The 14,984-nt window shown below is 37.7% G+C and overlaps 1 protein-coding gene across 1 annotated transcript; it reads right to left on the minus strand.

Moving 5' to 3' along the window:
- Positions 1-5,032: 5,032 nt before the first annotated feature.
- On the minus strand, positions 5,033-13,467 carry LOC131874971 (probable leucine-rich repeat receptor-like protein kinase At5g63930). The gene is made up of 4 exons (XM_059218952.1): positions 13,275-13,467; positions 7,161-8,372; positions 5,505-7,022; positions 5,033-5,391 (listed from the first exon to the last, which is right to left on the minus strand). The coding sequence occupies exons 1-4, from the start codon at positions 13,465-13,467 to the stop codon at positions 5,033-5,035; spliced, it is 3,282 nt and encodes a 1,093-aa protein (XP_059074935.1).
- Positions 13,468-14,984: the final 1,517 nt, after the last annotated feature.

Raw genomic sequence — 14,984 nt, forward strand, 5'->3', positions numbered from 1 at the left:
TTCAAGATTCACAATAATGTTCTCATCGATTTCAAATAACCATTTTGGGGTTCTTGAAGGTCTTGGATCTGTAATTTATCTTTCATCCATGAGAGGTTATTCATTTCTAAAGTAATTAGGTGTTACATATGGTTCACTTGGTTGAGCGATTCCACCTTCAATGTTAAATTTTTCCACATTTTCACCTCCTATGTCAAAATTTTCCACATGTTGAGCATTTTCATTATCACTTTCAACATTTTCAAAATTTTCAATATTTTCACTTTCAAAATCTACATTTTCATTTTCAATAACTTGTGGCACATTTTCAAATTCAATTTCCTCTTCAGTTGAAGTAACATTAGCAATATTTAACTTACCTTGTCCTCTCCTCCTATGACATTCTCTATCTCTTTCTCTATACACTTCAATTTGGTCATTTGAAATTTTTCTTTTGTGTTTAGAATTCCGATGACTACTACTCCCCATTTCCCTCCACACATGCTCCTTCATGATTAATAATCTCAGCTTTCACTTTAAGAATCTCCCAAAAGCACAAATTTGTCTCTAGCTGTTTGAAAACCCGTGATCCTCGACAAAAAATAGAATATGCAGACTGTGGGCCATTGGAGTCTACAAAATGGCCCACAAACCCTTTTTTTCCTAGTTTTTTGTACTACAATCGGATATCCAATTTTAGTGCAAAAATTTGTGGTCCCCAAAAATTTTCTCATTGCCGCCATTTATTTAGTAAACTGCCACATGGCAGAAATCCGATATCCGATTAAATTGGATATCGGATTTTATTAGTCATATTTTTGTGTGAGAGAGAGAGAGAGAGAGAGAGAGAGAGAGAGAGAGAGAGAGAGAGAGAGAGAGAGAGAGAGAGAGAGAGAGAGAGAGAGAGAGATTAGTGGAGAGATTAGGGGAGAGAGAGACATAGAGATAGAGAGATAGAGGGAGAGAGATGGGGAGGGGGAAAGGAGAGAGAGAGATAGAGAGAGATTAGGGGAGAGAGAGATAGATGGAGAGATTAGGGGAGAGGGATAGAGAGAGATTAGGGGAGAGAGAGAGAGATTAGGGGAGATAGAGAGAGAGAAGGAGAGAAGGAGAGGGAGAGGGAGAGAGAGATTAGGGGAGAGGGGGAGAGAGAGAGATTAAGACATCATAGGACATCATGAACCCTTATGAGATTAGGGGAGAGAGAGAGAGAGATTAAGACATCATGAACCCTTATGACCTCTTAGGACACCATATGACCCCTAGTGACACCATATTGGGTCGCTTTGGGTAATATTGTGTCCTAAGGGGTCATATAAGGGGTCCTATGGTGTCTGAAGACACCATATGACCTCTATGGACATCATATGACCCCTAACGACACCATAGGACCCCTTAAGACACCAAATCATGTCGTTAGGGGTCATATTATGTCTTACGACCCCTTAGGACACCATATGACCACTAACGACATGATTTAGTGTCTTAAGGGGTCCTATGGTGTTGTTAGGGGTCATATGGTGTGCATAGGGGTCATATGGTGTCTTGGGACACCATAGGACCCCTTAAGACACCAAATTGTGTCTTTAGAGGTCATATGATGTCCTAAGGGGTCGTAAGACACAATATGACCCCTAATGGCATGATTTGGTGTCTTAAGGGGTCCTATGGTGTCGTTAGGGGTCATATGGTGTCCATAGAGGTCATATGGTGTCTTGGAACACCATAGGACCCCTTAGGACACAATATGACCCCTTAGGACATAATATGACCCAAAGCAACCCAATATGGTGTCATTAGGGGTCATATGGTGTCCTAAGTGGTCATAAGGGTTCATGATGTCTTAATCTCTCTCTCTCTCTCTCCCCTAATCTCGTAAGCGTTCATGATGTCTTAATCTCTCTCTCTCTCTCTCTCTCTCTCTCTCTCTCTCTCTCTCTCTCTCCCCTAATCTTGTAAGGGTTCATGATGTCCTATGATTTCTTAATCTCTCCCCCTCTTCCCTAATCTCTCTCTCTCCCTTAATCTATCTCTCCCTCTCCCTCTCCTTCTCTCCTCTCTCTCTCTCTCCCCTAATCTCTCTCTATCCCTCTCCCCTAATCTCTCCATCTATCTCTCTCTCCCCTAATCTCTCTTTATCTCTCTCTCCCTTCCCCCTCCCCATCTCTCTCTCTGCTAATCTCTTTATCTCTCTCTACCTTCCCTCCCCTCCCTCCCCCTCTCTCTCCCTTCCCCTATTCTCTCTCTCTCTCTCTCTCTCTCTCTCTCTCTCTCTCTCCCCCTCCCCCTACCCATCTCTCCCTTCCCCCTCCCCATCTCTCTCTCCCCTAAGCTCTCTCTATCCCTCCCCCCTCCCTCCCTCTCTCTCTCTCCCCCCACTCCCCTCCTCTCTCTCTCTCTCTCTCACCCCTAATCTCTAATCTCTCTCTCTCTCCCCTAATCTCTCTCTCTCCCTCTCTCTCTCCCTCTCTCTCTCTCTCTCTCTCTCTCTCTCTCTCTCTCTCTCTCTCTCTCTCTCCCTCTCCCCTAATCTCTCTCTCTCTCCCTCTTTCTCCCTCTCCCCTCTCTCTGTCTCTCTCGCTCTCCTCCTCTCTCTTTCTCCCTCTCTCCCTCTCCTTCTCTCTCTCTCTAAAATATGACTAATAAAATCCGATATCAGATTTTATCGAATATCTAATTTCTGCCATCACCATTAATGTGGTAGTTCAGTAAATAAAAGGCGGCAATGGGAAATTTTTCAGGGACCACAAATTTATATATTAAAATCGAATATCTGATTTTTGTAGTCAAATTTTCAAATTTCAAATTTTAGCTCAGGAATGCTTTGGTATTTGGCTTGGAAGTGACAAGCCTGGAAAGTCAATTGAAAAAATGTGTTTTTCTGTATTCCTTGATTTTCCAAACTTTACACTAGTGGCTGACGACTTTTTTTGTAGCCAAAATTGATAAAACGAAAAGTGTTTTTTAAGGACGTTCCCAACTTTCCAACAATATAAGGCTTGTCTTATTTCGAATTTAATAAATAATTATTATTTATTTTCTAATTGAATTCTAACAATAGTCCTGATTGATATAATGATTGAAAAACACTCATAACTTTCAAACGTTATAACATTTTTTGAACCCAAAACATGCGTCACATCCTCTACTTCGTCTACTATAAAAAAATTTCATAAGGTTTTGACCAAGTTAAGGTGGTCAGACGTAGGAGTCTAATACTTATATTATAAATATTATAAAAAATATTATTTACTTTATAAAAAAAATTTAAAAAAATATGTGTCACATCCAAACATGAGTCTAATACTTATATTATAAATATTATAAAAAATATATTATGATTTGATTGTGATTAGGGTGGTCAGACATACATCTACTTCTTATTTTTTCCTAAAATTTTAGTACCACTGCATTGAAATTTGAAATTTTCATCAAATAGGATTTTTTTTTTCCAAAAAACAACTATTAGCTTAGAAACTACATTCAATTTTCTATATATTCTCTTCTTACATATTTTAAAAATAATGTTCACAACTTATTCAAATTTTCATGTCACGTTGCATAACTCTGATTTTCTAAAACTTCATTGCCACTTAAGGGCCCGTTTTGGCACACCATGATCCTACATATACCCTAGAGAAGGGCTTGGAATGGCTTCCACCAATCTTGTCTCCTCGATAGGTTGGTGTAGTCCACTAGTGAGTGTATGGGGGCTGAGGGTTGGTAGAGGTCACTAGGGTAACCCAGGATGGGGGTCGGGACCTAGTGAAGATCTACCAAGGTAACCCATGACATCCTAGTGATGACACTCTTCCCTTGCAACCTAGTGGTAACCCACATCTCTATCCTTATATGTGTTGTTGAGTTTCTGGAAGTGGTTGGTTATCTCATGCTTGTTGCCCTTTGTGATTGTGTTTGAGCCTCTGGTGTTTCATTGCTATTCATTTGTATTTGTGGTGTTCTCTTGTGAGCCTCTACATGGTTAGTTTAATTGATTCCTTGATGGTATTGATATGTTGATTTTCCTATGAGCCATGTTGGTACCCGTGTATGTCTTTCTTTCGCCTAGTGGATCTATCTAGTACCTCCTAGCACGGGGGGTGGACGGTTTTGGTGCCACATGGTTGGGTGGAGTGCTTTTCACACCCATTGGGTTTGGCTCTTTCATCTTGATGTTCGTGTTGGCTCGAAGAAGATTCGAAGACTACAGTTATTGTATGAGATTCATGTATTCATCTCTGCATAAGACTTTCAGAGATTTATGTATTGATGATCCATCACTATGTGTATGAATTTTTATGTAAATTCTCAAGCAATGTAATGAGAATATTGTATCCATGTAATGTTTATATTTTAATTTGTTTAGTAGTTCCTTGTAATTATTTCAAATGATGTATAACCTTGTGTAGTATCGTTATGGGGTCTTGAGGACATTTGATAGTTGAATCATTATGTATCTTCTTAAATATATCTTTACCATTTGTATATGTTATATTAAATTATAAAAAAAAAATTGTATTTTCATGTTCTTGGTTGTTATGTCCTCTAGGCCTCATGGCAGGGCATGGCATATATACTAATTAAAAGAATAGTATTATAAAATTTAAATTAATTAAAAATAAGAGTTAGATATATATATTTCACCACCTTAAATAAATGTACTTATCTTTATAAATGAGTTAAACAAGCTTACTTTAAAATGGCTATTTAAGAAAGTTTAGAATATTTTAAATATATATTTTTAATAGTTTTACTTTCTTTTTTTAAATGTCTTAACATTTTTACATAATCAAATTGATTTAAAAAATATTTAGTATTTATTTCAAAGCGAAATTTTGGTCTAAAAAGTATTGATTTCAATGTTCCACTTTGATGCAAAAATGGGATGTACTATTGTGGGATCACCCTTTTCATTTAATATTTTTTTAATATATGTACATGCCTAACAGAAAGACTGATAACTATTAGATATTGATGCCTAACATGCGATTCTATGTGCACCCTCGTGTGAGCAGTGCACAGTGGCTGACATATATACTCAATTATTAACTATTTAGACAGAGGCATATTCCAGTAGCATTGGGGAAGGAGAAGAAAGCGAGTTCACTACTGTTCGCATGGATGGCCTCTCTCTTGGAGACGATCGAGTGCAGAGGAGGGAAATCTCTATCACTTTCTCAATTTCATCTCCCCATTTTTCGTAATCATTTAGCAGCTCTGGATCTATTAAATCCAGGACAACGTTGCCCTTATTCTTTTTAATCATAGCAACCCATTCAGCCAAACCTCTGCTTTCTCCTCCTCCTCCTTCCGCATCCACGACGGCTGCTTTGCCAGTAACAAGCTCCAACAGTACAACTCCAAAGCTGAACACATCTTGCTTCGGGGAAGACCTAACTCCATAACCGCATTCTACAACAAAATAACCCACAAATTTTTATTAACATTAAAGACCCGCGAATTTATAAAAAGAAGAAAACCCCACAAACCATACAGATAAATCCATGTAAAAAAAATGTATGGACCAGGAGCCATATAGCCACGACTGCCAACATAAACGGAGGAGCTAGTGCTTTGGCCATCTGAATAGATCAATTTTGCAAGGCCGAAGTCTGCCACATGTGCTACGTACTCATCGTCCAGCAAAATATTTGCCGATTTCAGGTCGCGGTGTACAATTTGAGGTGTGCAGTCGTGATGTAAATATTTCAGAGCCTGGGCCACTCCCAAAGTTATGTTCAATCGAATCTTCCACCCCAAGTTTTGTGATTTTAATGCTTCCCTTAAGGAACCCTTTGCCATGTATTCGAAGAGCAGAACGTCCATGTTGATGCTGCTCCCATACACGAACCCAAGAAAACCTACAATGTTTCTGTGGCGGACGAACTTGAGAGCTTCTATCTCGCGTATCAAACTACTTTTCCCTTCCTCTTGCAATCTCAAGACCTTTGCAGCAATTGCCAAGCTTTTCTCAGCTTCTCTCAGAAGAACCTTGTACACTCTGCCAAAGCTGCCAGAGCCGATTAGATAATTATCACTGAATTCCTCCGTCGCGGTCAAAATTTCTTGATATGAAATCCTGTGTTTATAACCTCCGCCAATATCTACCTCAGCTTCGGGGAATGATCCACTAAGCATATCCTCCTCTTTCTTTAGTTCTTCACCTTGTGCAGCTACCTGGCTCCTGCTCCCGTAATACACACGTCCTATTATGACAAGCGTAATAGCAGCGACCCCGGCAACAACAATTCCAACCATGCTGCCTGTCCCCTCGCTCTTGTTATTACTAATACTATTTCTGGTTTCCAAGCAGGAATTGGGAGTGGGTGGGCCGCACAGAGCATCGTTACCATCAAAGGAGCTTGCGGCGCCCCCAGCGAAAGCTTTCAGAGCAGGAATTCGCCCCGTGATTCGATTGAATGAAAAATTGAATTTGGAAAGAAGTTTCAAGCCTGAGAAAGCAGGAGGAATCTGACCAGATAGTTGGTTGTAGGAGACGTCCAATGATTCAAGCACCACCAGATTTCCAATCTCCGGTGGCAGAGAACCAGATAGCCTGTTCCAACTGAGATCCAGCGCAGTTTGCAGATTCACTAGCTTTCCTATTTCCCTTGGAATCGGTCCCTCAAGTTGGTTTCGAGACAGGTCTAACTCTATCAAACTCGAGCAATCTCCCAGAGATGCCGGGATATTTCCACTCAAATTGTTGGAGCTTAACTTTAAGATGAACAGGTCGGAAAAAATGTTGCCTAGGTTTTGAGGAATAGAACCGTCAAGTGAGTTCCGACTAAGATCCAAATCTTCTAAATTCATGAGAGTTCCGACTTGGGAAGGAATATTTCCGCTGAGCTTGTTGTTGCTCAAATTGAGCCTACCCAGGTTTGTGAGATCCCCAATTTGAGGAGGAATAGCTCCAGTTAAGTTGTTCCCTGAAAGAATAAGATAAGTGAGGTTCTCAAGTTGACCCAGCTCGGCAGGTATTTCTCCATGAATGCTGTTGAAGGACAGCTCCAGGTAATACAGAGCTGACAGTTTCGAGATATCTGAAGGAATGTGACCCGTGAACTGGTTATTTTGCAGCCTAACTCTTATCAGTGGAACACAATCCTTCAAAAGCAAGGTAATATTTCCTACGAGAAAATTGCCAAAAACATTGAGAGTTTTTAAATGCTTAGACCTACATAGTCCAGGAGGATATTCTCCGCTTAGACGATTGGAATACGCATCCAAGATCTCCAGATCGCTGAAAGTTCCCAGGGCTGCAGGCAACTGACCTTCCAATATGTTTCTGCTGATGTACAGCTCTGTAAGATTTGGTAGGAAACCAATTCCATCCGGCAATGTGCCGCTGAATCGATTTTCTCCCAAATCTAATATTTTTAAGCTTGTAAGATTTCCCAAGGATGCAGGAACCGTGCCAGAAAGATTATTATAGGCAAGGCTTAGAAAACTCAAACTTTTCAACCCACCGACTTCCTCTGGCAATCTTCCAACGAGATCGTTGGAAGATGCGTCTATCTCTTGAAGCATTGACATGTTGCCCAATTCAGCAGGAAGATCGCCTGAAAGAAGATTCTTGTACACCCACAGAAATTGGAGGCGCCGGAGAAGGCCAAACTCCCTTGGAATGGGACCTTGTATGTTGTTTTTATAAATAACAAACTTTTGCAGAGCCCTGCAATTCCCAATGCTTGAAGGGATAAAACCATTCAGTTGGTTATCATAGAGATTTAGCATTTCCAGCCTTTGTAATTTACCAATTTCCCATGGGATTGTGCCTTTTAGATTGCAGGAGGCAAAACCTATAGACGTAAGCTTTGTGCAGTTGCCAATTTCAGGTGGTAAGAAACTAGTAAAGCTGTTTAAGCCTACTCTTAAAACCTGAAGATTTGCAAGCTTACCAAGAGATGCAGGCACTACTCCAGAGAGATTGTTAGCATATAAAAGAAGCTCGGACAAATTTGACAACTCCCCCAGCTGTGGAATAATAAAACCAGATATATTATTTGAACTCAGATCAAGGAAAGTAAGTAGGCTGAAGTTGACTAGAGTCAACGGGATAACACCACTCAAAAAGTTATTTGAGAGACGGAGCGTCTGAAGGCGTGTGCAGTTCCCCAATTCAGGAGGAACGTGTCCATGTAGTCTGTTGCCGGAAAGGTCGAGCTCCTCCAACCGGCTGAGCTTCCCAATCATAGAAGAAAGATGACCGGATAGGTTCCGGCTGGGCAGAGCGAGTGATATAACGTTACTGGATGTTGATGTTGAGATGCACTTGACGCCTTGCCATTTACAGAAATCAGATGAAGCCGAGGAGTTGGACCAGTCTGCTAGAAAATCTGTACCTCCACCACCCTCCAGAGATTCTTTTATTTGTAAGAGTATGCCGGCTTCTAATCAGCAAAGCCACTCCATAGAAAAACACACAAAAAGTGGCAGAAGGCACAAACATAATAACTCTCCGACTGGGAGAACTGGTGGCTGAAAGCTTCATCAACATTTTGAACAGGAAAGTAATCAACTCAGTAGCTGCAAAACAATGATTCTACATGAAATATTGTGATTTGGCTCTGTGAGAATGTGCTTAGGAAAAGTTCATGAAGAACTTGTCTATCTGGAATCTAGATGACTTGGGACTGGATTGTACAAGGGGCTTAAGATATTTAACATATGGAGGGACCGATTTCTATCATAACATATATTAACATAATTATAAATTAATTATCTTATATTATTACTAAAAATAATATAACACACAGGTATAAAATATCTTTTAAACAGAGACATATTATTGGCCTGCTGGTATCCGTCACCGTAAATGTATTATTTTTTATAATTAATTTATTAAATAAAGCAAATAATTTATATTATCAATGTGCATCTGGAAAAGTCTTATTAATGCAGTTTTAAATGGGATTCATCAGTGGTGTTTGTATATTTAGCAAAGAAGGAATAGCCCTCTAAGCATTCGCCCTAAGTTTGTTAGCGGCAAAGGCAAAGCATCGTGTAAGTTCCCCGTACTACTGATAGTGAACAGGCTATGGATGTTACAACTAGATATTGGTGCCAAAATTTGTTGAGGCCATAGAGAACCACCCCAATGATGATAAATCTGAGGAAGAATAATATTAAAGACAAAATATTTTGAGACAAAAAAAATAAAATTGTGTATTGTCTTAAATATAGGCTTTAACCGAGTGTCTCAAATTATCGTCTTAAAATATTGTCTCTATGAAGACAATATAAAACAGAACTATTTTTGTCGTTGTAGAGACAATTTTACATTTGTTGGCATATAAAGACATATTGTCTCTAGAGAGACAATAGTTTCAATTAAAATCATATTGTCTTTTGAGAGACAATATGTCTTAAGATCTCAACTATTGTCTCTCTAGAGATAATATTAAAAAATTTATTAAAAAAATAAACAATTTATTTTAAAAATTTGTTGTGTGTTTTTCAATCAAAATGTATGAAAAAAATAAACAATACAAACTAACTTCATCCAAGAAAACAAGCTTGATTTCCTAAACAAAATTGATAATTATTTAAGAAACAACCAACTCCTCATGTTCTTAATGAAAAGCTTGACAGTGAATATATTGACAAATATTCATTAAACAAGTATGATGATACAAAAATTAGGTTTATAATTGCCAAGTCTTCTATATGCTACAAAAATTAGGTTTATGATACAAGTCTTTTATATGTTGTGCCAACATTGATCCATTTATTTTGGCATCTGAAATCACTTGGTAATACATGCTTCTCCTCCTTTTCAACAATTTCCAACTTTATACGAGCCAAATTTACATGTTGATCTTGTTGTTCCATGTGTTGTTTGAAAGAATCATAGTAGCTATAGTGCCTCTTACAACAACATTCTTTATACCATTCAATCTCTGCCATATAACTTTGCATTTGACTCAACTCTTCATTTAGTTTCTCAATGTTCATATCTTGCTCATTTTTCATTTGTCCAGCTTTTCTGAGAACACTTGATGCATGAGGGTTCTCCTTAGAAACAAAAAAACAAAAAGTCAATCTCTTTGTCTAGCTTGCGTTAATCTAAATCTTAACATAGACTGGTTTGGTAATAACATACACATTTTTTTATTATTCATATTACATATTTTTTTTCCGTTTTTACCAATTGCAAATTTTGAATTTCAAAGTGTTCAACTCGCTAAAAAAACTACTAATAATGAAATATATGAAAAATCAAATTATTTGTTATTGTATCTTTTGCACTTGCAGAGCATATTATGCCGCTAACATACATGCAAAAGAATTAGAGAAAGAAGAAATTGTGAGATTACCTAAGCTCTAACAACCATGGCTTCTAATTCCAGGGCTCTTCCCATATCAGGAAACAATGCTTTTAGTAAGACAACATTAAAATTGAAACACACGAATACAACTACAGAATGCAAGGCTGGGAGGTTTGTTATGAAGTGTGAAAATATAGCAGGAATCCCTTGAGGTAATTCTACCAAGGCTTGTCACGTAATCCGCCGACATTTTTTGCTCCACCTTGTATTCATATCTCCTTGCATGTACATAGTGTCATACGTACATCACAAATAATAATATAGATGCAAAAGATAAAGGCAGGTACCCTCCTTCTGTAAACTTCCAGAGCATTGCTGAGAAGAAGATAAGATCTATTGTTCCAAATACGACCACATAAGTGCCCACCAGTAATATTTTTCTACCATATCATGAGCATTAGGAGAGCGAGGAAGGTAGAGGTCATTATCATCACTACAACCATAGCTATTCCTACACCAACATGCCAAATTATAAACTTCTTACTTAATTTCTATTAAGTATGAAATCTTCAATATAACCTAAAAAGGTGTTGTTATAGGACTGGATACCATAGGCATTGCCGATTTTTGTTGTGTCTTTGAAAGAAGTGGTGACAATTACACACGTAACCATGAGAATGTAGTTGATCTCAGGGATGTACACCTTCAATTCATATTTTGGAGATGTGTGGACAATTGCAACTTGAGGAAAGCACAGGATCGACATGGATTGCTTTACTATGGTAAAATATGTAGCCAATATCATTGACTGACTTGCAATAATTGAAGATAAAATCGCAACAACAAACATGGGCATATATAGAGGATCTGAATCATATAAAAATCATATATTTCAATGCCTCATTCATCATATTATTCATAGTTGTTGCTTCTACCAATTTAGCTTACCATATCTGTGAGTGGATTGTGGAAGCAATGATGCAATACTTTACTTGGAATTCACTTCTTAAAACTGTCTGATACATTTTCTAGAAATCTTCAAAGGTATGTAGCTTGACTCACCTAGGCACAAATCAAACAAGGATAAACTACTCCAGTAAATGCAATCTGAACAATTGTATCACAAGTGTAAGTTAGTTTATGTGAACTTAAAATTCAATTCTTTAATAAAGCCTGTACATCCGTCAAAGGTGGTACTCACCTGAATAGATCGAACTGAAAAATGACCCAAGTCTACAAACATGGCCTCAGTTCTTGTATGATAAGTTTTACAATCAATTAACTCTATATGCACAATAAGATTTACTGATAAAAGAAAAAGTGGGTATGATTTTACATACCTGTAATGTAGAGAACAACTCCTCCCAAGGAGAGCTAGCCTTTTTAGAATTTCTTTTAATGTAGTCGATGATGCACATCGGATTGAAGGCATGCAGAACAACCTTGTCATGTTTAGCGAAGTTGTAGATGTCGATGGACCCAATAAGCAAAAACCATAGTGATATTGCAAGGCCAAACATACACCCAACTTTATTGGTTCTGAAGCTCTAGATGCATAATAGAAGAACTGAACTAATCACAGAGATCATCACAACTACATCTGCAAAGAAATCATAAAGTCAGATACCTATGGACAACCGACCCTTCCTATCCCTTTCAAAATATTATGTGTGAGGAGACATCAAAAACTCACCCTAGTTCGGCGACTTGTCGACCCTCTTGATTCCTCCTACTGCTGAGAGAACTAAGATATATAAACAAATAAGTGTTACCGAGATTACTTGAACAAATTAGAGGGAAAAAGATGTAATTTTGTACATAAGCTGAGTGATTTATCATGAATTAAGTAGAGTACTAGAGATGCAAGGGGTGAGGACACCATCTCCTATAACCATGTAGGTTCCCAAAAGGGTAGTGTTGATCTGTTCACTAGGCACATGCAAACTCAGAATAAAATACAAAAGTATCTTACCCTCTCTTGAAAAAAAATATTTTGGATGATGAAGATTTGCTTAAGGATCACCCAAAAAGACTCCAAGGTTCTGAATGTAGGATATCTATGTGTGAATAAGCTTAGTTGGTTGTTGTAATTGTCATTTCATCAAAGGGCATTTATAGTTCAAAAAGACTCAACAATTGATTAGCAGATGGTATGCAATGAGGTTTCTTTCTAAAACCTACTAAATGATTATTAAAAAAAGGGCAAAAGCTTAGGGTTTAGAGGGAATTCTAAGCTATTCTAGCATGAATGGATGAAGAATGAGTACAAATGAAGCTCAACTAGTTATAGCATTGCCATACATGAACAACTTTGCTAGAACTAATGCAATCTTCTAAGAATGTTCTAAGGTTTTCAAATCATTGTCAACCATAGACACCATCAATTGAATGCATATCAAAAGTTGAACAATAATCGAACTTAAACGCTTTTAAATGTTCCAGTTGACCATGCAAGGCTCGCTTACAATCAACAAGGAAGCTAGTGGTATGGATAACGAGCTTCACTACATATCAAATACGATATTCCATCATGTACTCTATGCTAAAATTATCATCACAAGATTAGCTTGAGAAGATAGAATAACCATGCAATGAGCTTCAAGGATTGAGTAAAAACACCATAACTTCAATGTTTCATTAATCCAATGACTAAATAACAACAATTCTTCAAGTCTTACTCTTGCTACTATTACTCTCTTACTATTCACTATTGTCTCTTGCTATCAACTATTAACCATTAACTATTAACCTTACAAATGAAAATGAGTGAAGCTTATATAAATATTCCAAATACAATGAAGGGTCGAGATCAAATGAAGATCAAAGGCCAAGATTTTGCCACTAAACCCTAATTAGGGTTTGACACAAATGAAAACCCTATCTGGATAATCATCACCATGAATGAACCAATAAGAAGGAAACATATGCCGATACAGAAATAGAGGAAGCGTCCTCCAATAGGAACGTGAAATGCTACATAGGATCATAACAAACTATCTTCTAGAATTTGGTTCCCTTTCTCACCTTCCTTCCTGACATATTCAATGAATCTAGTCACCATTTCTTCTATCTCCTTCATCGGGATTTCTAGTAGAGACTTGAGCTTCGCTTCCATGTGCATCACTTCGTCAAAGGCTTTGATGATGGCATCCTCCCATTCAGGTTCAAACTCTTGAACCTTGCTTACCAAAATCACAAACTCGAGCATATTGTTCATTTTCTCTATGGTTACCATACCATCTTCATTGTAGAAGATAATCTTTATTATTTCTTGTAATTCTTTGGATTCAATAACTATAATCAATCTTTCTCCTCAAGTTATCCTACACTACTACTATCTTATCATGTATTCGATGCATTTCATCTTGAACTTGGTCACATCCATTTCCAATTTCTTCAAAAATAATCTTCTTTGTGCAAAGCAAGCTACTCCATTGCAAAATATTTGGCGTTGTTCCTTATTTTCTTACTTTTTCCCTGGATAAAATCTCTCTTGGTGTCTTGCTTATTACTTGAAGCACCAGGATGATAATATCTCTAGCATGAGTGAATGCTTTAGAAGCCTCTATAAGCACATGAGTTCTTCCAAGGACTCTTATAGCTGTATCAAGTGTTTGCATGATACGTTTCATGAACTTACTCACTCTAGTATATGAATCTTCTATCCATGCATCTGTCAATTGTGTTGAATTCCTAATTTTCTCCATATGATCTACTATTTCTACAGGAAGCAAAGGAGGTGGTGTAGCTGTTGGACTTTTATTTATCACAGGATGCTGAAATTGTTGAATGTAGTTCCTCCATGCATTTATCTCCTTTTCCAATTTTCTATTCTTCTCTATTTCAGCTCTCAACATATCATTGACGGACTTGACTAAATCAATTGCATCACCAATAGCTACTCGGACGTGAGTGGACCCAAGTCAATGGTCTCCATATCATACTCATCAGTTGTAATCTCTCCCTAATACTTTTCAACTCGTGAAGTACCTATTTGTAACTTCCCTGATCCTGATTCATCTCTAATTACCTTTGACATCTTCGTAGCTTTTGTCTTCTTAGTGACTTCTCGAGTTTGACTTAGAAGGGTTGCTATGTCATATGTTTCTTCTTCTTCTTCTAATACTAGTGTTGAGCTAGCCTCTCCTTTAGCCCATCTAGAATAGAAGATCTCCCTTCTTCAATTTGTGCTCCTTTGATCATATGTTAATCTTTAGGTGGTGAAGTAGCTTCATTATCATCCTCACCGCCATCTTCAATTTATTGAATGAGATGAGTGAATTCCTCTTGCTCTTGAGATGCTTTCTCTTTGCCTTTTGTATTGTGAACTGTAGATTCACCTGATTCATTGGCTTCTTGACTCAATTCTTTTTCCATCCTTAGCTTTTCTAATCGAAAAAGGGGATGATCTGCACTTGATTTATGCTTCTTCTTTATGAGTTCCTTCTCACCATGATCTTCCTTCCTCTTGGATTGTTTTGAATGAGATGGTTGGGGTGTGCTACCACTCGCACTAGCTTCATCTTCTTCCATTCTTTCTTCTAAGTTGAATGTTGGTGTTATGTTTTGCTCCTTCAACTTTTGGTGTTGTATATCTATCCATATGTGAGTGTACTCTAGGACTAGTTTCATTAATTCCTTCAAATATTTAATCTCCAAATCTGCCCATTAGAATTTGATCTCCTTATCTTCTTTTGCATAAGCTCCTCGGAGATATTTACCATTGTCTTGAAC

Source organism: Cryptomeria japonica, chromosome 4 (genome assembly GCF_030272615.1).
Source record: "Cryptomeria japonica chromosome 4, Sugi_1.0, whole genome shotgun sequence".
Classification (NCBI taxonomy): Eukaryota; Viridiplantae; Streptophyta; class Pinopsida; order Cupressales; family Cupressaceae; genus Cryptomeria; species Cryptomeria japonica.